Genomic DNA, 25,379 nt, shown 5'->3' with positions numbered 1-25,379 from the left:
AAAAAAAAAAAAAAAAAAAAAAAAACCTTCTGACAAATTCTAGGTTCAGAGGCTTCACTGGAGAATTCTGCCAAACATATAAGACAAATAATAACAATTCTACACAACTTATTCCAGAAAATTGAAGAGGAGTGAATACTTTCCAATTCATAACTATGAGGTCAGTATTACCCTGCCACCAAAACCAGACAAAGGCATTATAAGATAACCACAGACAAATACCCCTTATGAATACAGATGCATACATCTTAAAATTTCAGCAAATCAAATACAACAACATATAAAAATACTAATAGAGACTAATATTCTTTAAATAATGGGGGCATGGAGCAAATACTACATGACCAAGTAACATTTATCTCAGGAATTTTAGTTGGTTTAAATCTGAAAATCAGTCAATATAAGTTATTACATTAATGGGCTAATTAAGAAAAAATATAATCACCTCATTAAACACAAAAAACGCATTTGACAAAAGTTTAACATTTGATAAAAACTTTTAGCAAGGCCGGGAGCGGCAGCTCACGCCTGTAATCCCAGCACTTTGGGAGGCTGAGGTGGGTGGATTACCTGAGGTCAGGAGTTCGAGACCAGTCTGACCAACATGGTGAAACCCTGTCTCAATAAAAACAAACAAACAAATAAATATAAAACTTCTAGCAAACTAGGAATAGGACACATTCTTCAGTTGATAAAGGGTATCTATGACAAACCTAAAGCTAAAACAATAGTTAACAGTAAAGACAAAACTATTCTAAGATCAGGAACGAGGCAAGAATGTCTGCGATTTTCCCTTCTATTCAAAATTGTACTGAAAGTTCCAGCCCAGTGGAATAAGGCAAGTTGTCTTTATTCATGAACAACATGAGTATCTCCAGAAAATACAACAGAATCTACAATAAAGCTACTGGAATAGGAGTTAGCAAGGCTGCAGGATAAAAGATCAATATACAAAATCTGCTATATTTATATATACTGTAAATAATCAGAAATGAAAAATAATACCACTTATAATTGCTTAAAATATGGAATACCTAATGATAAATTTGACAAAAGATGCATAAGAACTTCACAGAAATGAAAGATGATCTAAGTAAGCAGAGAAACAAAGCATGTTCATGGGTTAAAAGATTCGATATTGTTAAGTCAATTCTCTCCTAATCTACAGATTCAGCACAATCCCAATAAAAATACCAGCTGTCTGTTTGATAATCTGATTTTTAAATTCATATGGAAATACAAAGGACAAGAAGCCAGACGAAAAAAGAGTACATATTGTATAATTCCATTTAGATAAAATTCTACAAAATCCAAAGTAATCTATGAGTGACAAAAAGCACATCAGCAGTTGCCTGGAATTAATTACAAAAGGACCTGAAGAAACTTTTGGAGATGACAGATATATTCATAATTTTGTGGTAATGGTTGCAGATGTATATACATAGGTCAAAAGCTCGCTGGGCACAGTGGCTCACGCCTGTAATCCCAGCACTTTGGGAGACCAAGGCAGGTGGATCACCTGAGGTCCGGAGTTCAAGACCAGCCTGGACAACATGGTGAAATCCGATCTCTACCCAAAAAAAAAGCTGGATGTGGTTGCAGGCGCCTGTAATCCCAGCTACTCAGGAGGCTGAGGCAGAACTGTTTGAGCCCGGGAGGTGGAGATTACAGAGGCTGAGGCAAGAGAACTGCTTAAAGCCAAGAGGCAGAAGTTGCAATGAGCTGAGATTGTGCGCCACTGCACTCCAGGCTGGGCAACGGAGTGAAACTTTATCTCAAAAACAAAAAAACAAAAACCAAAAGAAAGTTATCTAATTTTATACTTTGAATACTGTATGTCCATTTTATCTCAGTAACATTTGTTTAAGAATAAATATAGGGGGCCGGGCGCGGTGGCTCAAGCCTGTAATCCCAGCACTTTGGGAGGCCGAGGCAGGTGGATCACAAGGTCAAGAGATCGAGACCATCCTGGTCAACATGGTGAAACCCCGTCTCTACTGAAAATACAAAAAATTAGCTGGGCATGGTGGTACATGCCTGTAATCCCAGCTACTCAGGAGGCTGAGGCAGGAGAATTGCCTGAACCCAGGAGGCGGAGGTTGCGGTGAGCCGAGATTGTGCCATTGCACTCCAGCCTGGGTAACAAGAGCGAGACTCCGTCTCAAAAAAAAAAAAATAATAATAATAAATATAGGGTTCCAGCCTGGAGAAAGCTCATGCTGCAATATGAAACTGCTCACTCACCATCTGCTGAGCTCGCATGTGCGGGGGGTGGGACCCCATGGCTTCCCCCGGTGCCTCTAGGCTACCGAGGTCCGTTTCTGCCCCATGGAGTTCAACCCCCAATTTGTGGCGCCTATGATACCCAAAGTGGAATGGGCGGCGTTCCTGAAGGTGGCTGATAACTTGCACCTGATCCAGGTGCCTAAAGGGCCGATTGAGGGGTATGAGGAGAATAAAGAGTTTCTGAGGACCATGTACCACTTGCTGCTGGAGGTGAGAAGCGGCCCATCACTTTGCTTCCCGGGCCACCTGCCTCCCGCACTGAGGCTGCCAGTGCTCAGCTCTGTCCCTCCCCACCCGCAGGTGGAAGTGGTGGAGGGCACCGTGCAGTGCCTGGAGTCTGGATGTATGTTCTCCATCAGCCGCAGGATCCCCAACATGCTGCTGAGTGAGGACCAATCTGAGAATTGATTGTGCCAGGCGCCAGTTTTTCTTGTTATGACCGTGTGTATTTTTGTTGTGTATACCCTGTTTCTGAGTGCTCTTGAGCTCCATAGTATACATTTTTTTCTCATTAAAGGTTCAAAACCAAAAAAAAAAAAAAAAGAATAAGTAAAACAAATGTTTTAAATACCCTATGTATTCTTGGTACAAAATTTTTCACCTTGTCATTTAGAGTGCAATGTAATTGAAGATGGCTCATATTTATGTACTCGTTTATTCATTTTTATTGATTATTTATTTATTTATTTATTTATTTTTTGAGAAAAGGTCTTGCTCTGTCACCCAGGCTGGAGTGCAGTGGCTCAATCACAGCTCATTGCAGTCTTGAATTGCTGGGCTCAAGTGATCCTCCGACCTGGGCCTCCCAAAGTGGTGGGATTACATGTGGGGGCCACTGCACCTAATCAGATGGCTCACATTTTTAAAAATCTTAAGTCTAAACCCTTCTGTGGTTTGGTTTTTTAATTTAGATTTTTGACTTGCTTTTATTAATAGATAAAAAACAGGCCAGGCATGATAGTTCATACCTGTAATCTCAGTACTTTGGAGGATGAGGCAGGAGGATCACTTGAGGCCAAGAGCTTAACACCAGCCTGGGCAACACAGTGAGACTCTGTCTCTACAAAAATTTTAAAAACGATTAGCTGGAGGCTGGGCGGCTCCAGGGCGGGGGCCCGGGACCCTCGGCATTAAAAAAGATTAGCTGGGTATGGTGGTGTGCACCTGTGGTCATAGTTTGTTGGGAGGCTGAGGTGGAAGATCACTTGAGCCCAGGAGATCAAGGCTGCAGTGAGCCATGATCATGCTACTGCATCCAGTCTAGTTGAAAAAGTGAGATTCTGTCTCAATAAAATAAAATAAAATAATCCTCACAAAGACATGTAGCTTCCAATGGATGAAGTGTGTTGTTGGCTCTATTTAATAAACCATGATACTTGTTCTTCAATTCCCTCCAAAGGATGATAAATTTCTATCTTCTGTACTATCAGCATTTTTTCTTGAAAGTAATGAAGAGGTATTATAGTTTTATATTTTTAAACAATAGATTAAATTTGAACCTTTCTTTTGGAGGATTAGAAACACTCTGTTTCCAATGTTTTCAAGTGATAGACTTACCAGTTTTTAGAAGAGGCATAATACTTCTCTACCCAAAACACATACAGATGATAACATTTCTAAACATCCATCTTCAAATTGCTTTCTCCATGGCACAGATTTAAAGTGTAGCTACCTTTGCACTCAATGCTAAAATACCACGTTCACCCTAAAAAGAGTGTCTGTGCGTCCTACCCCAAATTTCCTAGGGAGCATACTACTAAAAATCACTTGTTAGCACAGGAAAAGTTGGAATATTTGGAATAAATTTTGTAAAAGAAAATTGGGCTGGGTGAGGTAGCTTGTGCCTGTAATCCTAACACTTTGGGAGGCCAAGATGGGAGGACTGCTAGTGTTCAGGAGTTCAAGACCAGCCTGGGCAACATAGACTCCATCTCTACAAAAACTAAAAAAAAAAAAAAAAAAAAAAAAAAAAAAAATAGCTAAGTGTGGTGGTACACACCAGTAGTCCCAGCTACTTGGGAGACTGGGGTGGGAGGACTGCTTGAGCCTGGGAAGTAGAGGCTGTAGCGAGCTGTGATCATGTCACTGCATTCCAGCGTGGGTAACAGAGTAAGAACTTGTCTCAATAATTTAAAAAAAAAGAAAAAAGAAAGAAAGAGAAAGAGAGAAAGAAAGCAAAAAAAAAGGGTCTTGCTCTAAAATTTAGAATAGACTGAATAGAGAAGGAAAGGAGTTAGGGGGTATCTTTGATAAGCCAAATGAAAAATGATTAGGGTTTCCAAAAGGCCATGATAATGAAATCAGAATGTGCTTGGTTTACAACACCTTCCATGTCAAAGACTTTTCTGAGTCTTACATTGAATCCTTGGTGACACCTACCAGAATGAAAGGCATCATATGATAAGTCTTTGTTCTAATATAAGGTAAATATTATACTTATTAAGTTATCAATTTTTAAGGTTCATTTGTTTGTTTATTAGGATTTTTCAGAGCTGATTCACAATTCAACATTCTACATTACCAAATATGGCCAATGTTGGAGAAAAGAAATGGCTTCCAAGTTATTGATTTGTTGCAGGACATAGCAAAAAACAGACCACTATGGGCCGGGCGCGGTGGCTCACGCCTGTAATCCCAGCACTTTGGGAGGTCGAGGCCGGTGGATCACGAGGTCAAGAGATCAAGACCATCCTGGTCAACATGGTGAAATCCTGTCTCTACTAAAAATACAAAAAATTAGCTGGGCATGGTGGCGCATGCCTGTAATCCCAGCTACTCAGGAGGCTGAGGCAGGAGAATTGCCTGAACCCAGGAGGCGGAGGTTGCGGTGCGCCGAGATCGCACCATTGCACTCCAGCCTGGGTAACAAGAGCGAAACTCTGTCTAAAAAAAAAAAAAAACAGACCACTATAACAGACCACTATGTATGTGACGGAAATCTTTGGCAAAAGGCATCTGTAATGCAAGGGGAAGTAATGATGAATTCCCACCAACTGCAAGCAACCATATAATAAACAAGCATTCTTTCCAACTGGCCAGGCTCTGCAGTCTTTTCGGAAGATGGAATTCTGACACTACCTCAAGCTGGGTATACCGTAATTAAACTCTGATGCCATCCATACAGAGTCAGCATAGACCCACAGGTTAAGAGCAAAGTCTCTTCATCAAGACTGCCTCACTTCCAACACCAGCTATAAGTCTTTGTGGGGGCAGCGGGGGGTGGGGGGTGCGGCAAGAACACCAGCATATCTGGCTGACTAGCTACAAATTCAGGAGTACCCACAGCCCTCCCACATTCAATATTTTACTAGAACACCACATAGAATTCAGAAAAGCACTATATTTATTATTACAGTTTTATTATAAAGGATACACAAAGGCAGGGTGAGGTGTGGGGAGGGGAAGTAGAGCTCCTGTACCCTCTCCTTGTGGAATCTGGGAGTGTCACCCTAATGCGTTCACCAACCAGGAAGCTCTACTGAACTTAGGTTGTCTAGAGTTTTAATTTTTATTACATAGTCATGACTGATTAAATGATTGGCTAAATGACTGAACTCAATCTCCCGGGCTCTATCCTAACCTTCTAATAATGTGGTTGGTCTTTCTAGTGATCAGTCCCCATCTGAAACCATCCAGGGGCCTACCATGAGTCACCTCACTAATATAACAAGACAATCCTATGTTTCAGGAAATTCCAAAGTTTTCAGAGACTCTGTGCCTAAATCTGGAACAAAGACTACAGAAATTCTTTATTGTACCATAGATACTAAGGCCTAAAAATGTGTGCTACTTTTATTGGGTTTTCTCTATTTCTCCAACATACACTGCACCTTAAAAGGCCAAAATTACTACCATTTTCAAGTTTGTGACAGAATAAAATCAAGAATTTTGAAACTGCCTTTGCCAAAATTATGACAGAAAAAATCTGACATAGGAATATTATGATACTGAAAGAAATCTGACCTAACCAACTACATCTTGTTTCTAACCTCCAAGCTGTCCTTGTACATTCTGAGCATGGGCCAAAACTAACTAGTAGGAGTTTAGTTTACTTTCAAACAAAGATGGTAACAGCCCCTATTGGGAAAAACCCTCTGAAGGCCTGGGGACCAGACCACTGTTTTAAACCTGACAAATTAGTCACATGATCAAAAATTATGGCTCAGGAGTTATTCAGCCAGAGGCCACAAGATTCCTAACCTCCCGGAGTCTCCTAAAGATAACATCACTATAAGCCCTAAGACTGGTTTTGAAGGTATTTTTCAGATCCTGCATTCTGATGGACCAGCTGGTGCTACCCAGGCAAGGTAAACTGGCTCATCTGGTCTTGTGGTCCCCATTCAGGGGCTTGCTCAACTCAAGAGGACAGCTTCAACTCCCTACGATTTCATCCCCAACCCAACAAATCAGCATTCCCCATTCCCTAGCCCCTGCCCACCAAACTATCCTTAAAAAATCCCTAGCCTCAGCTGGGTGCAGTGGCTTACACCTGCGGTCAGGAGTTTGAGACCAGCCTGGCCAACATGGTGAAACCCCATCTCTACGAAAAACACAAATATCAGCCGGGTGTGGTGGTGCACACCTGTAATCTTAGCTACTCAGGAGGCTGAGGGGGGAGAATTGCTTGAACCTGGAAGGCGCAGGTTGCAGTGAGCCAAGATTGCGCCATTGCACTCCAGCCTGGATGACAGAGCAAGACTCCAACAAAAAACAAATATAGAAACAAAAACAACAAACCCTAGCCTCAGAAATTTTGGGGAGGCTGATTTCAGTAATAAAACTCCAGTCTCCTGTTTGGCCGGTCCTGCATGTGTTAAAACTCTTTCGCTATTGCAATTCCCCCATTTTAATAAATTGGCTCTATCTGGGGGGTGGGCAAGGAGAACCCATTGGGTAGTTACAGCTCAAATTGGTCTTATTTTGGGGGAGGGAAGATTATGTTATAATAACATTCTGAGCCTGCATGGCAGCTCACACTTGTAATCCTAGCACTTTGGGAGTGCTAGTCAAGATGGGAGGATCACTTGAGCTCAGGAGTTTGAGTCCTGCCTGGACAATACAGTGAGACTTTGTCTCTACAAAAAAAATTAAAAATTAGTTGGGCATGGTGGTGCACACATGTAGTTCCAGATACTCATGAGGCTGAGGTGGGAGGATTGTTTGAGCCCAGGTTGAGGCTACAGTGAGCAGTGACTCACTACACTACAGCCTATGACAGGGTGAGACCTTGTCTCAAAAGACAAAAGCAAAAACAACAAAACATTCTGAAGAAAATATTTAAACTGATTCTTTAAAAATTCACATAAAAAATAATTTCAACTTTCATTTGAGATTCAGGGGGTACACTTGCAGGTTTGTTACCTGGATATTTGTGTGATGCTGAGGTATGGGGTATGATTGATCTCATCATCCATGTAGTGAGCACAGGACCCAATAGCTACTTTTTCAACTCTTGACCCTTCCTTCTCTGCCCCCTCTAAGTAGTCTCCAGTCTTTCGTTGCCATCTTTTTTGTTTTGTTTTGTGTTGAGACAGAGTCTTGCTCTGTTGCCTAGGCTGGAGCACAGTAGCATGACCTCAACCTCCATCTTCTGGGTTCAAGTGATTCTCCTGCCTCCGAGTGGCTGGGATTACAGGTGTGTGCCACGACACCAGGCTAATTTTTGTATTTTTAGTAGAGATGGGGTTTCTCCAGGTTGGCCAGGCTGGTCTTGAACTCCTGACCTCAAATGATTCACCCACCTCGGCCTCCCAAAGTGCATTACAGGCATGAGCCACTGCACCTAGCCTGTTGCCATCTTTATGGCTGTGAGTACCCACTGTTTAGCTCCCACTTATAAGGGAGAACCTGCAGTATTTTATTTTCTGTTCTCACCTTAATTCACTTAGGACAATGGCCTCCAGCTATATCAATGATTTCATTCTTTTTTTATAGCTACATTTTTTTGTTTGTCTTGGTTTCAGGCAGGGTCTTATTCTGTCACCCAGGAGTGCAGTGGTGCAGCATCAAAACTCCTGGGCTCAAGTGATCCTTCCACTTCAGCCTCCTGAGAAGCAGTCTACAGATGTGAGCCATCATAAAGTGGAAAAAGCCAGATAATTTTTTAGTTTTTAAAAGAAATGGGGGTCTCACTATGTTGTCCAGGCTGGTGTCAAGCAATCCCCCTACCTTGGCTTCCCCAAGTGTTGAGATTTATAGGTGTGTGTCCCTGTGTCCAGCTGATTGTTACTGATGACTTACATTCAGAGTTCTAGCTCCAGAAAAGAATGACACTATTGAGAAGAATCCTTCCTTAAGGACAGCAATAAATGGCTCAACAGGACCAAAAAAAAAAAAAAAACACACACACAGAAAAAACAAAATCTGACAGAAAATCCAGCAGCTTAGTAAGCAAGCTTTTTCCACTTTATGAAGTGATTTTAGCAGTTGGAGCAGACAGTTCAAAGGTAAGTTATCATTCATCCCAGAAAAACAAGTTATAAACAAACAAAACTGGGAGCAGTCAGTTGACCCTGAACCAGCTGCTTCGTTTATAAAGTTTAACTAGTTATAAAGGAATATAATTATATAGCAAGCACCTGTGCACACTGTCTAGTTTTAACAATGCCATCTTCCAAAATCCCTCCACATAATCCCTCCTGATCAAAACCCCTCCCTTTACCCCATTTAAAGAAAATATTATGATAATCATTTCCTTATAGCTTTATCAACTAAATATGCATTACTCTAGTTTTTCTACTCATACAATTTTTAAAAATGAGATATAACTCACATGTAACATTTACCACAAAGTGTGTAGCTTATAGGTTTTTAGTATACTCACAAAGCTATGCAATCATAACGATTATATAATTCCAGATGATTTTTATCGCCCAAAAAAGAAACTCTACCTGTTAGGAGTCACTTCTCATTTCCCTCTACTCCAGCCCCTGGCTACTACTAATCTGCTTTCTGCCTCTATGAAATTGTGTATCCTGGACATTTCATAGAAATGAGATTATATAATATGTTCACATTTGTGTTCTAGTTTGCCTGTTTCTGTACTTTATGTAAGAAAACGCCAAGCTGCTTTGCAAAATAGTTGCACTAATTTATACACTTACCAGCAACGCTTATGGATTCCTATTGTTTTGCATACTCATCTATACTTGGTTTTGTCACTCTTTAACCCATTATTGGTGGTCATATAATATCTTTTTGTGATTTTATTTTGCATTTTCTTTCTTTACTTTTTGAGACAGTCTTGCTCTGTTGCCCAAGGTGGAGTGCAGTGGCATGACCTTGGCTCACTGTAACCTCTGCCTCCCAGGTTCAAGCAATACTCATGCCTCAGCCTCCTGAGTAGCTGGGATTACAGGTGTACACCACCATGCCCAGCTAATTTTTTTGTATTTTTAGTACAGACAAGGTTTTGCCCTGTTGGCCAGGCTGGTCTCAAGCTACAGGTGTGAGCCATCACACCCAGCCTATTTTGCATTTTCATAACTACTGATGAGAGTAAGTTATCTTTTCATGCATTTATTAATCATTTAGATCTCTTCTTTATGAACTGTCCAAGTCCCTGGGCCATATTTCAATCATACTATCATTTTATTTTATTGATTTACAGGTTTTTGTTGTTTTTATAAAATATAAGAGGTGAGGTTTCACTATGTTGCCCAGGCTGGTCCAAACTCCTGGGCTCAAGGGATCAACTCACCTCAGCCTCCCAAAGTGCTGGGATTACAGGGGCCACATGTGCTGGGCTCAAGAGTTCTTTATATATTCTGAACCCAAGGCCTTTGTTACTTTTATGTATCACATTATCTTCTCACATCTTGTGGCTTGTCTTTTCACTTCTTTCATGGTACCTTTTAATAACTAGAAATTCTTCTTACTCTTTTTTTTTTTTTTTGAGACGAAGTTTCACTCTTGTTGCCCAGGATGGAGTGCAATGGCGTGATCTCCGCTCACTACAACCTTCACCTCCAGGGTTCAAGCAATTCTCTCTCCTGCCTCAGCCTCCCGAGTAGCCGGGATTACAGGTGCCCACCACCACGCCTGGCAAATTTTTGCAGTTTTAGTAGAGACAGGGTTTCACCATATTGGCCAGGCTGGTCTCAAACTCCTGACCTCAGGAGATCTGCCTGCCTTGGCCTCCCACAGTGCTGGGATTACAGGCGTGAGCCACCGAGCCTGGGGAAATTCTTCATTTTAAATGTAGTCAAATTTAGAAATCTTATCCTTTACATCCTGTTTTTTTTTTTTTTTTTAAATTTCCCTATTTTAAGGGCATGAAGATTTTCTTCTGTACACCTTCTAAAAGTGTTACTGTATTACTTTTCGCATTTAAAATTATAATTCACCTGGAATTGAATATTTTTGTGAAGAGCCACGTTTTTAAATTTCCCCATATGAATATTCAGTGGATTTTGCCTATAGCTTTATAGTGCCACCTCTGTCATAAATCAAGTGTCTGCATATGTATAAATTTGATCCTGGGCTCGTCATCCTCCCACTAACTCTACTCGTCCTATTAGTATTTCTTATCTAAGTTTAAGGGTATCAACACACGTCATTAATCACTCAGGGAATCTGAAGACAATCAATCCATACACCACTGATTTAACCTCTTACATATTTCTCACATTCAAATATTTTCTTTATTTCAAACATTCCCCTAACATCTTGATAATGGCAATGGCCTCTTAACGGGTCTTCCAACTGCCAGCACTGCCCTCTGTTGTTGTTTTTATTTTAACATTTTTTAATCATACAATTCACAAATTCTTATGGCCAAAAACACTAGCAAACTGAATAAAAGGTGAAAGCTTCTTTTTTACTTTTCTTTTTCACAGGTAATCACCATTAGAACAATGTGGTTTTAATTTTTCCAGACTTTTCCTTGCATTTGTCTCACACCTTATGGCCCCGAGTAGCTGGGATTACAGGCATGTGCCACTATGCCTGAATAATTTTTGTATTTTTAGTAGAGATGGGGTTTTACAATGTTGACCAAGCTGCTTTCAAACTCCTGACCTCAAGTGATCTGCCCACCTCGGCCTCCCAAACTGTTGGGATTACAGGCGTTAGCCACTGCTCCTGGCTCTCTTTGCTTCTTTAAGACTTAAAGGGTATTCAGCTTTTGCCAGGCATGGTAGCTCACACCTGTAATCCCAGCAATTTGGGAGGCTGAGGTGGGCGGATCACTGAGGTCAGGAGTTCGAGACACGGCAAAACCCCATCTCTACTAAAAATAAAAAATAATATAAATAAATAAATAAATAACAGCTACTTGGGAGGCTGAGGCACAAGAATCACTTGAACTCAGGAGGCAGAGGTTGCGGTGACCCAAAATTGCACCACTGCATTCCAACCTGAGCAACAGAGAGAGACTCTGTTTCCAAAAAAATTCAGTTTTTAGATTAAAAAACAACCTTTGGCAAATCTTGATAAACTCCCTCCACAAGTAAATGAATATACATACAAAACTGGGAATATAATTTTAGGAGATTTATGGCACCTCTAAAACCACTCAGGGTCCATGGATCTCAGGTAAAAACGAGTCCATGCCATGGACTATTCATACCTCATTCCTTTAGCACTGCATATAGCCCTCCATGACTTTCTGCCTACCCATCCATATTTGATTAGCAGCTTATAATCTAGTAATATATAATCTGTACTTTTTTATGGTCTGTGCTTTTTTTTTTTTTTTGAGACAGAGTGTTGCTCTGTTTCACAGGCTGGAGAGCAGTACAGTGGTGTGACTGTGGCTCACTGCAGCTGTGACCTCCTGTACTCAAGCAATCCTCCCTCCACCTCAGCCGACTGAGCAGCTGAAACTAAAAGTGTGTATTACCACACCTGGCTTTTTTCTTTTTGTAGAGACAGGGTCTCACTATGTTGCCTAGGCTAGTCTTAAACTCCTGCCTCAAGTGATCCTTCCATCTTGGCCTCCCAAAGTGTTGGGATTACAGGCGTGAGCTATCGTATCTGGGATACTACAATGCTCTGGACTTTTAATGTCCTAAACATACAATGCTATTTCATAATATCTTAGAATGACCTTTCTGCCTCATTTAATGAGCTAACTCCAAAAAGAACACCTTGCTTAATGACTAGGTTGGGTTACATAGCTTTACTTTTGTACTCCCGAGCACCCTGGACACACATTTAGTACAGCCCTTAACATACTGAATAAGTTGAAATGTGACTGTCCCCTGTGGATGCAGCTTCCTCTGCAGCTCTCTCAAATGATGGCTGTTGCATTTCACACCTTTGTACCATTGGACCTAGAGGTGGGGGATATCCTGCTGGCTCATTTCATCTTTAGGCATTCTCCCTCTGTTCTCCGTAAAAACACCCAGGTTTGAAATGATGTCATCAGACTACAACAACCATTACCCCTCCTTGCTAAAGTCGCAAACAAACTTTTGGGAAATTCCCCCTAACTCTTTAAATATTTTTATGCCTGTATAACTGACATTCTCTTTATCATGCCTTCTGTCAGGAGTAATTTCAGTATCTTCACACGATCTTTCCAAAATCCTAGCCTGAGAAGTTTCAGAAAGCCACACAGAAAAGCTGACTAGTCTCACTTTATGTGTACGATCACTAAATTTGGCTCTTCATAATACTGGAAATCAGACCATACTTCTTAGTGTACTCTTTCTCCCATCCTTTTAAAAGACTATGTCATACCTTATCCTCTTTCTTCAGGCTCTCAGCTAATCACCTCACTTTCCATTTCAGTGAGAAAAAAAAATTTTTTTTTGAGACAGGGTCTTGCTCTGTCACCCAGACAATCATAATCACAGCTCTGCGCAATTACAGCTCACTGCAGCTTTCAACTCCTCAGGCTCCCACCTCAGCGTCCCTCCCAAGTAGCTGGACTACAGGTATGCAACACCATGTCCAGGTAATTTTTCTATCATTCATAGAGATGGGGTTTCACCGTGTTGCCCAGGCTGGTCTTGAACTACTGGGCTCAAGTGATCCTGCTGCCTTGGCCTCCCAAAGTGTGGGGATTACAGGCGTGAGCCACCACACGTGGCCTCAACTAATCAGAGAAGAACTTCAATAAACTATCTTTACCTCATCTACCCAACCATCTGTGCTGCATTCCCCACATCCTCCCCTATTCTTAGGGGAGGATTGTTTGCGTTCCTGGCTAGGTTAATCTACTGCTTATTTACTAGATCCCATCTTCTCTCAACTACAGAATGACACTGAACCAGCCATTCTCCTTTATCTTGCATCATCAGATTTTCTCTTGCTATTGAATCACTTCCATCAGGGTATGTATGTAGACATTGTTACCTTTTTCAAATAAGAAAACTCTCTTGATCCCTCCACCCACCTTTGCATTTTATTTCTGCTCTAACAGCAAAACTCCTTGAACAAATTAGTTATCTCCATTTTCTTTTTCCCTTTCTTTCTTGACTCACCAATTAGGTTTTGCCCCCACCGTTCCATCAAAACAGCCAATCAATGTTAACATTGACATCACATTGCTACAACCCACTGGCAATACTCAGACTTATGTCACTTGATCTGTCTATATCATTTGGCTCAGGTGATCACATGCTATTCTGAAATACACTCTTGATGTGGTTTCCAGGACACCATATTGTCTAAGTTTTCCTCTTTCCTTTTGGGTTTGTCCTCATTCTCTTGATCTCGGAAAACTGGAATGATCCAGGGTTCAGTCCTTGTACCTTTGGTCCTTTCTGTCTATGTTTACTCCCTAAGTGATCACATCTAGACACACAGCTTCAAGATCTTTTTATATGGTCAAAGTCCAACATTTGTATTTCTAGCCCTGTTTTTTCCTTGAAATCAAGATAAACATACTGAGTTACTCACACAGATGTCTGGAGGACATTGCAAGATAGTTACCGAAGGTTCCTGAGGATTAAAGGTCCCAGGATCAAATGACTGTTTTTCAGAGGTGGGGTTTCTAGATGACACAAGCCATAGAAAGATTAGAGGTAGTGCTCAGAGAGCAGGAAGAAGGAAATTGAAATTATAGAGACAAGGTCTAAAGTATAGATATCCAGGGCATACGTGATTGAGGTAGGGTAGTAGAGAGGTTCCCTGGAAGACAGGAGTTCAAAGAACAGAAAGTCCTAAGAACTAGAATGATCAATTATGAGTGCAATGAAACCATCAAGAATGACACATTATAGCTCAGAAACAGACTGAAAAAAATTAGACAGGAGTAGAAATGAAGGACGTAATAGGAGTCAAGAGCTAAAATTTTTACAATTGCAATGTATGAAAGTTTTACAGTTGCAATGATAGATGTTAAATGATACAAATTAATGATATAAGATTCTAAGTATGGGGAGATTAGTGAGAAGACAGTGAAAATAACGAAAAGACAGAGGACAGCTACCCTTACTACTGGACCCAACACTTTGAGATTGTGAGAGAGAAAAGGGCTAACACTTGACTAGTCTGCAGATAATCAGTGTTCTAAGCCCTCCCTCTTCCCCTATGATTCCTCTAGAACAAGAAGAAGAAAGAATGTTTAGAGAACCGAGTAGGAGATAGACTTTGCTGATAAAGAACTGGAACTCCAAAAGGTACACTGGAAAGGTTGCCAGAGTCAGGGAGGGATAAGACAGGGCAGAAAATGTTCAGGGGTAATATGAATTGAGAGTGTAGGAGATTACAGGATATGGGGAACCTGAGGGTTCCTGTGGCGATGGGCATAAACAGGAGTAGGGGATAATGAAATTAGCCCAAGTAGATTCAAGACAGATAGAGATGAGGAGGCTGCAAGTGTCAGGGAATAAAGAGGGGTGGATTACTGGGTATAAAGGATGCAACCATCATATGACCTAGCCCCTGTCTCCAAGACTGTCCAATTAGTGCCCTGGGTCTAGAACCTTCCCTCATAAGGAAGCTGTGTGCCAAGCTGTCACTTGGCCCCAGATTCTTCTTATTAGGAGAAACTTTTCCCCTCTTCTGGGTAAGCAGTAAATTTCTTTGTATCGCTTAAGTGTATGCGTCATATGGCACACGGCCAGCCCCACCAGTGTATCTACCCACCACAGGATGGGAATGAGATATTTGCCAGCAGCATGAAAAGGGTGTGTACAGTCAGTCCATCACGCTGCAGGTCACTGGAGGGACTCAATGGCCATGAGACACTGGTGCACATCAGAGACTCTGATTTTGCTGTATCTATCCTTTCTGTGAGTGAAACCCTGTTCTAACCATCGTCTTGAAGGTAAAGTCCTCCTTGGCAGCTTCAAACCCACAGAAGATGCAGTGGGTTGAGTTCTGTGGACTCCTACTGACAGCTGGCATTATTATGATCTTTGTCATCCTCCACACAGTGGGAGGCCTCACCTGGAATTTGCAGCTGGATCTTCCTGCTTGACATGGGGGCTTGATCTTGACCTTGAATGATAGGGACTGAATGCTTTTATGGAAGGCAGACTCTTGGTTCCAGAATACTTGTGTAAAATCAGTGAGATGATATGTAACAAACATCATTAAAATACACATGCCTTCTGACCTATTAATCCTATTCCTAAAAATTTATACAGTTTATTCCAACACTCAGCAATTCCATGCCTCCATGTATATGCCAGAAGAAGTGTGTGTACATATATACAAAAAGAGTATGAAGAATGATGTTTCTGTAGCACTGATAACTATAATAGTGGGAAAATGTAAACAATTTTAATGTCTGTTCTGGTTATCAATTTAATGCCACTAAGCTCCATATTAATCCTTCAATACCTGCTCTGAGATAAAGGAGAAAATTCCTTTAAGCATCATCTATCCTCTACAGTGAGCACAATGTTAAACTTTCTCAGTAGAGGGTATTGGAGGCACACTGCAGAAAAAACAGGCTCCTGGTGCTAATTCTGCATTATCAGTCAGTGGTGTGGGAATGTAGATATGTGGGTTGCTCTGCCTTTCTGCAACCTTACCTGTTTTAACCAGTGTCTTGAAGGTTACCTTTCCACTACCTTACCTACAAAGATACTGTGTGCTCCAGGCCTGTCCCCATTGACTCTCTCTGTTTGCTTAAACAACCTCCCAACCCCCAGGATTTGTCTTTCACGTCCTTCCTGAGGACACAAAGGGCTCACAGCAGCACCTCCACTCTCTCTCTAGGCCTGACAACTAACTGAGACTCACCTGTGCTCCAGAGGGCTATTCCCTGATTGTTAGTTAACTGTGGACCAGCTCTGGTCTGGGCAAACCAGTAAACATCTCTGCCATCCAGTGGGCTGCAACTACAAAAAGGTCTGAATCCAGCCTATAAAGTCCCCTTTCCAAGTTAGTTCTTCCTTGAGAACTCCCCTTCAGCTCTATGGCATCCTACAGGGTTTTATTACATAGTAAAGTTACTCTCTTATTGTCATAATTTTTATTACTTTTATTAAAACTTGTTTAAATCACTGTCTATTATCTGTCTCCTGACTGGGCCCAGACTGATGCAATATCCACAAATAAGAAAATGAATAAACTGTGGTACAGTTATACAATGAAATACCCTGCAAGTTATAAAAATAAATAAACTGACTTCCAGTTCTAGCCTGGCATGTAAAGAGCTTAGGAGCTGCCACTCTGTTTTAACAAGTAAAAAGCTGAACAAACTGGAAAATAAAAAACAAAAAACTCTTCTTAGATCTGTCAGCTAAGTGAGATCACAGGATGAACCGTTGCCCCCAAAACTGGACAGACAGACAGTAGACACAGTGAAGTACAACTTACTGGAGCAGAAATTCTTAAGCAGAAACGTCCACGGGAACCAGTGCCAAGGGAAGAAAACCTGAACTCTAACTGAGGAACTGCTGGAGCCTCAGTGTGGATTATGCTGAAAGATAGCTCCAGGGGGATCTAGTCACGGGGCGGGAGGAGGGCACACATTTTTTTAAGTTTTATCCAGAGGATCCCTAATGGGTCCTCACAGTGACTACTGAAGAAAATCCCATGATTCCAGCAGGAAGAAGGAAAAAGGAACGGTTTTGATACACAGCAGAGCATTCTGTTCTTAACGATGCCTGTCCTTGGGAGAAACTATTTTGTTCACACCTAACTCGCTTGGATGTTATCAATGCCAGCTCTACTTGGGGGAAGAAATACCCAACTCCAGCAGCCAAGAACCATTCTGTACCAGCTATGGTGTAGGGGAAAAACTGAGAAGCACTGGAGAAGTTCACAGTCCAGGGACAAAGGCTCATCAAAAGACAGACCTAGTCACAAGACTATAGAACAGCACTCCCCAACATTTTTGGCACCAGGGACTGGTTTCATAGCAGATAATTTTTCCATGGACCAGGAGGTGGGAAGGCGGGGGGGTTTATGGGATAATTCAAGCACATTACATTTATTGTGTACTTTACTTCTATTATTATTACACTTGATATATAATGAAATCATTATACAACTCACCATAATATAGAATCAGTAGGAGCCCTGAACTTGTTTTCCTGCAACTAGAAGGTCCTGTCTGGGGGTCATGGGAGACACTGACAGATCATCAGGCATTAGATTCTAATAAGAAGCATGCAACCTAGATCCCTCACATGCACAGTTCACAATAGGATTCGTGGTCCTATGAGAATCTAAATACTGCAGCTGATCTGACATGAGGCAGAGCTCTGGCAATAATATGAGTGATGGGGAGTGGCTGTAAATACAAATGCAGCTTCCCTTGATTGCCTGCTGATTACCTCCTACTGTGTGGCCTGGTTTCTAACAGGCAACAAGCAGTACTGGGTCCATGGCCCAGGGGTTGCTTATCCCTGCTATAGAACACTTCTCCTCCCCTACACCTTACCGATACATTACTAAAGTCCTATTTATTACATTTACTTTTACTCAATTCATCATGTCTGCCTTTTAACAAAACAATTACAAAGCTCACTAAAAAGCAAAAAACAGAGTTTGAGGAGACAGGACAAGCATAAGAACCAGAGTCAGATATGACAGGAATGTTGCAATGATCAGACTAGGAATTTTTCAAAACTATGATTAATTATGCTAAGCACTTTAATGGGAAAAGTAGACAACACACAAGAACAGATGGATAATAGAAATTCTAAGGAAGAATCAAAAGAAAATGTTAAAGATCACTGCAACAAAACTGAAGAATGCCTTTGATGGGCTCACTAATAGACTGAACATTGCTGGGGAAAGAATCTCTGAGCTTGAGGATATGATAATATAAACTTCCAAAACTAAAAAGCAAAGAAAAAAAAGAGACTGAAAAGAAATCAGTATCAGAATATCCAAGAACTGCGAGACAATTACAAAAGGTGTAATATATATGTAGCAGGAATACAAGAAGAAAAAGAGAAAGGAAGAGAATTATTTGAAGCAATAGTGACTAAAATTTCCCCAAATTAAAGTCAGACACCAAGCCATAGACTCAGGAAGCTCAAAAAATACAAAGCAGGATAAATTCAGAAAAACAAACAAACAAACAAACAAAAAACCCACTGCACTTAGACATATCATATTCAAATTACAGAAAACCAAAGACACACAATAATCTTGAAAGAAGACAGAGAAAAAAAAAACACCTTATCCTTCAGAGGAGCAAAGACAAGAATTACATCCAACTTCCCACAACCTCACAAGCAAGAAGATAGTGACATATTAAAAGTGTTGAGAAAGGAAAAGAAGAAGAAGAAAAAGAAAAAAAGCAAGCAACCTAAAATTCTGTACCCTGTGAAATTATACTTCAAAGGTGAAGAAGAAATAAAGATTTCCCAAACAAAAAATGAGTAATACAGCAGTAAGTCTGCCTTGCAAGAAATGTTAAAAGAAGTTGTTCAGAGAAAAAGAAAATTATATAAGGTAGAAACTGAACTCTACATGAAACAAGCAAGCACACTGGAAAAGAAACAAAGGTAAACTAAAAACTTATTTTTTATTATTATTATGATTTTGAGATGGAGTTTCTTTCGTGTTGCCCAGGCTGGAGTACAATGATGCAATCTTGGCTCACTGCAACCTCTCCCTCCCGGGTTCCAGCAATTCTCCTGCATCAGCCTCCTGAGTAACTGGGATTAAGGCATGGGCCACCGCACCCAGCCAATTTTTTATTTTCAGTAGAGATGGGGTTTCTCCATGTTGGTCAGGTTGGTCTCGAATTCCCGACCTCAGGTGATCCGCCCACCTCAGCCTCCCAAAGTGCTGGGATTACAGGCATGAGCCACTGTGCCCGGCCAACTTATTTTTCTTATTCTTAATATGGCTACTAGATAAGTTTGTTCAACATAATATAGGATAAGTATCCCTTATCCAAAATGATTGGGACTAGAAGTGTTTTAAATTTCAAATTCTTTTCTGATTTTGAAATATTTACATTATACTAACCAGCTGAACATCTCCAATCTGAAAACCCAAAATCTAAAAGGTTCCAACAAGCATTTCCTGTGAGGTTCATGTTGGTGCTTTAAAAGGTTTGTGCTTTGGATTTTGGATTTTTGGACTGGTGATGCTTAACCTGTAACAGCAACAATGTATGTGATTAGGTATGCTTTTAAATGTATTATATACACACACATATGCTTATATATATATATATGTGAAATGAATGACAGTAAATTTATAAGGTGCCGAAGAGAGGATTTAGGTATATTTTATTGTCAAAAGGCAAAGTGGTATAGTTGTATTTGAAGGTTGATTTGGATTACAGTGGACCTTTGAACAACACAGGTTTGAACTGTGCAGGTCCACTTATACATAAATTTTTCAGTAAAAGTTACAGAATGTGCCTGACCCTCCTGCCTCCCTTTCCATCTCCTCCACCTCTTCTGCCGCTGCCACTCCTGAGATAGCAGGACTAACCCTTCATCTTCCTCAGCCTACTCAATGTGAAGATGATAAGAACGAAGACCTTTACGATGATCCACTTGAACTTAATGAACAGAAAGTATATTTTCTCTTCCTATGATTTTCTTAATAACATTTTTTCTCTAGCTTATTTTATTGTAATAGTATAGTATATAATACACAAAACATACAAAATATATGTTAATCAACTTATCAGTAAGGCTTCTGGTCAACAGCAGCTAATAGTAGTTAAGTTTTTGAGCAGTCAAAAGTTACATGCAAGGCCAGATGCGGTGACTCACGCCTGTAATCCCAGCACTTTGGGAGGCTGAGGTGGGCGGATCACTTGAGGTCAGGAGTTCATGACCAGCCTAGTCAACATGGTGAAACCTCATCTGTACTAAAAATACAGAATTAGCCTGGTATGGTGGCATATGCCTGTAGTCGCAGCTACTCAGCAGGATGAGGCAGGAGAATTGCTTGAACCAGGGAGGTGGAGGTTGTAGTGAGCCGAGATCACACCACTGCACTCCAGCCTGGGTGACAAAGTGAGACTCTGTCTCAAAAAAAAAAAAAAAAAAAAAAGGAAATAGCACTACATACTGATTAGAATGGCCAAAATCTGGGAGCCCAAGAGCTCAAGGCTATAGTGAGCTGTGATCACACCACCACACTCCAGACTAAATGACAGCGCAAGACCCTGCCTTTTGGGGGCAAAAAAAAATGACCAAAAATCCACACATTGACACCATTAAATGCTGGCAAGAATGTGAAGCAACAGTAGATATCATTTACTGCTGGTGGAAATGTAAAGTGGTACCACCACTTTGGAAGGCAGTTTGAAAGTCTTTCTTTTCTTTTCTTTTCTTTTTTGAGAGAGTCTCACTCTGTTGCCCAAGCTGAAGTGCGGTGGTGTGATTTCAGCTCACTGCAACCTCTGTCTCCCAGGTTCAAGTGAGTCTCCTGCCTTAGCCTCCCAAGTACCTGGGATTACATGCAAGTGCCACAATGCCTGGCTAATTTTGTATTTTTAGAGAGGAAGTTTCACCATGTTGGCCAGGCTGGTCTCAAACTCCTGACTTTAAGTGATCCACTCCCCTCGGCCTCCCAAAGTGTGGGATTACAGGCATGAGCCACCATGGCTGGCCTGAGAGATTCTTGTTCATTTGTCTTACAAAATCAAATATACTCTTACCATTCAATACAGCACTTGTGCTCCTAATTTACCCAAGTAAGTTAAAAACTAATGTCTACCCAAAAATCTACACACAGATGTTTATAGCAGCTTTTTCACAATTGCGAAAACTTGGAAGCAACCAAGATGTCCTTCAGTAGGTGAGAGGATAAAAATAAACTATGGTATATCCAGACAACAGGATATTATTCAGTGCTAGAAAGAAATGAGCTATCAAGCCATGAAAAGATATGGAGAAAACTTCAGTATGTGTTACTAAGTCAAGCCAATCTAAAAAGGCTACACTGTATGATTCCAACTATATGACATTCTGGAGAAGGCAAAACTATGGAGACAATAAAAAGATTACTGGATGCCAGGAGTTAAGGCGAGAAAGGACTAAACAGTCAGAGCACAGATAATTTTTAGGGCAGTGAAAAGACTCTGTATGATACTATAATGGTAAATATATATCACGATAATGTTGCCCAAACCCACAGAATGTATATCTTAATGTAAACCAGTGCCTGGGTGATGTGTCAGTGTAGGCTCATCAACTGTAACAAATGTAGCACTCTGATAGGGAGCTGATAATGGGGAGCCTACACATAGGTTAGGGCAGGAGGTATATGGTTTATCTCAGTATCTTCCTCAATTTTGCTGTGAACCTAAAACTACTCTAAGATATAGTTTATTAATTAAAAAAAAAAAAAAACTATGAAGTTTCCATTTCCAGAATGACTGGGTATGTATCTACTGAACTGACATTACTGATGCTGTAACCTACTTATGTAGTAGATATTTAATACTGAATTGAACTGTATGGAATAAATGAACCTACTTTCAAATTAACAAGCCTCATATTATTCAACAGATTCAAGAGTGAAGGTAAAGGATCATGGCACATCCTGTGGATTTAAATTTCAGGATGTTTAAGATTTGAGGATATAATCTAATGTCAAGTGGGATCAGTGTGGAATAATCAGTGCTGCCTATCTCAGCAGCTTGATAAGTATAGTCTACAGTCACGAATTGGGCTTTTATGTCCATTCTTGCCCTCTAGATTCTCTGCAGTGATTTGCTGAGAGATAATAAAGATGACGCTAACATAAGTAAAGTTCTAAGCATTTTACACACATTAACTCAAAGCTGGAGTCTATACAGATCCAGGCAGGCTGAAAAGGCCAGGTGGTGTTCTCAATCAAAGCTGCTTGAGTAGGGAAGATTTAGTATTAAATGCTAACTGTGGGGAATCTAAATAGAGAGACAATAATCTCAGAGAAGAGCAGCCAGTAATAACTACTGCCCAGTACTAACATTACAGTTGTGTAACTATATCCAAGGTCTAGACATGTTAAATTTATTTCTATATGATAAAAAGGTCAAGTCAGATGTAAGCTGAGTTTCTTTAAAAATCCAGCTAATTTCAGTCAACTTTTTTTTTTTTTTTTTTTTTTTTTAGAGGAAAGCACCTAAGCACAATGAGAGCTTTGCTTTAAAGGTCAAGTATGTCTCCAATTCCCTGGGATCCCTGTTCTCTTGGTGGTATATTCTAAAGTGACAGCTAGTGATTGAGAGATTTACTCATTTTTTGGAAAAGGGCCATCACCACACTAAAAGGCTGGCTTCTAGGCTAAGAGAATCTGAGCCAAAGAAGGTGAGATCCTTCTCCCAAGGACAAAGTTCAGTTTCAGAATCACCAGACTCTCAGAGCCCTCAAATACTCCACATGCACCCTCAGTTTCTCCCTCCAAAGACTAAACTGTGAACAAGGAAACAAATCCATGGAGAATAAACTCATTCAGCATGATGCTGACCTGTTTCACTGCTTTGATACCCTCCTTTAATGCCCAATGACAGACAAGGTCCAGGCTTAGGACAACAGTGACCATGGCTTTCTATGCCCAGGCAGCAAGCTCTGAACAGTTCTAAGCCTGTCAATTTCTACTAACTATCAATTTCTTTCCATTGTAAATAGTGTTGCAACGAACTGCACAGCAGTGCAGCAGCCCTTTCAGCAAAGCTGAGTCCTATGGTTAGTTCCCCTGGAATTCAAGAATGTATCTTCTACACAGAAACACATGGCTAGCTCCGATGAGGTCTTTCTTCTGCCCCTCTACTGGGAAACAGAGTGTGCCAGAATCAATATATGTGCAAGTCTCATATACTTTTCTTTTCTTTTCTTTTCTTTTTGAGATAGGGTCTCATTCTGTTGCTGCCCAGGCTGGAGTGTAGTAGTATGATCTTGACCTCCATGGGCTCAGCTGATCAGGTGATCCTCCCACCTCAGCCTCCTGAGTAGCTGGAACTATAGGCGTACACCACCATGCTCACCTAAGTTTTGTATTTTTTCGTAGAGATGGGGTTTTGCTATGTTGCCCAGGCTGGTCTCAAACTCCTGAGCTCAAGCAATTGGCCCATCTCGGCCTCCCAAAGTGCTGGGATTATAGGCAAGAGCCACTGTGCCCAGCTGCCTTGTAATTTTTATATATTTTTCAGAGCCATGTAAATCAGTCCTTACACTGTCAGGAAGAGCCCACATTCCAGGTGGAGCAGCCTGAATCCATGAGGTCATTTGCTGTAATTTCAATATGTAATGTCAGTATCATTATGAAACAAATACTCCAAGCTGGGTGTGGTGCCTCACACGTAGAATCCCAGTACTCTGGAGATCAAGGTGGGAGGATCACTTGAGCCTAGGATTTCAAGACCAGCTTGGGCAACATAGAGAGACTTCATTTCTATTTAAAAACAAACAAAAAAACACTCCTCTTGCTTTTCTTATCTCCTAATCTAAGAGTGGGAAGGTTAACAGGAGTCCCATGAGACAAAAAATCCTCTCTGTAAGCCCTAATCCTTGGGCATGGTAGGACAAAATATTAATGGACCCATCATCAAATGACCCAAGATGAATGGAGCCGTAACACACTAGAACAGAGGCCATAAACCCAGGACACATACCTGGCTCCAAGATACGTACAAGACTAACAGGAATGTTGAGAGAACAAGGTAAGAAACTGCTAAGAGTCAAAAGCTGGCTAACTCATTCTCGTACAGAAAGCAAATCCATGAGCTCTGTATGCTTCAGTGAGCCAAGTAAAGTGACAATGTAATATACTGAACTGCAAAACGTGAGAAGTAGAAAAGAAATCAGGCATCTGCAGCCACTCTTTCATTCGACCATTCTTAACCTTCAAGCACTCACCTGTGTGGCCATGGAGTGGTGAGTGTGGCCGTGGCAGTGTAGGTGATGTGCTAGAGGTCACAATCAAGCTCTTGCGGTTACTTGTCCGACAACTGCAATGAAAACAAAATTTGAGTTATAATAGGGCCACACCATGGGCCCAGAGACCTTGAGAGGCCCTTAAGGAACAAAAGAGTGACACTATTCCATGAGCTGCACAGTATACTTCTTTAACCTGAACTGGGTCAGCAGTTACACTCGGCACCAGTTAGATTCCATAAACCACTGTGTTCCACCTTGGAATAACTTTTGCCACCGCCTTGACTTTCATCTTGTATTGTCATTGCGCTTTTCCAATGTTTAGTTTTGCTTCCTAGGCAAACGCAAGGAGCTCCCTATGTGAACAATCATGTTCTAAACAGTATCTCATGAAGAATGACCACTGCAAATTGATTTACAAAATAAAGAACACAAATCAAAATATTCTCATATTCTCTAAGAATTCCCCCAAAATATTGATTTAATTTATGAAATTATTATTTTTAGAACTGTTTAGTCTGTGAATTAAGTAATATTCTCATTTCAGAATGAATGTCAGAACAGGCCTGGGTTTATTCTATAAAACTGGATTTCCATGCTTTCCATTACATGTTAATGCGGAGGCTTTTTCTTCTGGTTGGAGACAACCAGATGATGATGAAAAACCATTTCATGTAACATCTATTACTGAAAAGTCAGTATAATTTATTTGAAAGTCTATCTTTTAAAGGCATTAGGGAAGTTTATATTCATCATTTTCTTTTTGAGATGGGGTCTCATTCTGTTGCCATTTATATCTATCCAAATATTTATTGAACACCTACTTTGCACTAGGCAGTGTTTTAGGAGAGAAGCAGTAGGGAAACAAAAGAACAGTCTCTGTCCTCATAACTGAAGCGAGCA

The 25,379-nt window shown here is 40.8% G+C and overlaps 1 protein-coding gene and 1 pseudogene across 9 annotated transcripts in view; one reads left to right on the top strand and one right to left on the bottom strand.

Annotated features, from left to right (window-relative positions):
* MAST2 (microtubule associated serine/threonine kinase 2) overlaps positions 1-25,379 on the bottom strand; it is a 239,088-nt gene that overhangs the window by 49,394 nt on the left and 164,315 nt on the right. For all 9 annotated transcript variants that reach the window (XM_032247417.1, XM_032247423.1, XM_032247418.1 and 6 more), the window contains one exon: positions 24,459-24,550. In XM_032247417.1, coding sequence (XP_032103308.1) covers positions 24,459-24,550 — 92 coding nt within the window. The remainder of the gene's footprint in view (positions 1-24,458; positions 24,551-25,379) is intronic.
* LOC116529493 lies at positions 2,227-2,829 on the top strand (annotated as a pseudogene).

The sequence above is a fragment of the Sapajus apella genome, unplaced genomic scaffold (genome assembly GCF_009761245.1).
Source record: "Sapajus apella isolate SASKATOON/1434 unplaced genomic scaffold, GSC_monkey_1.0 scaffold62, whole genome shotgun sequence".
Lineage (NCBI taxonomy): Eukaryota > Metazoa > Chordata > Mammalia > Primates > Cebidae > Sapajus > Sapajus apella.
Note: the sequence above shows the minus strand (reverse complement) of the source record. Positions and strands in the feature narration are given on the sequence as shown.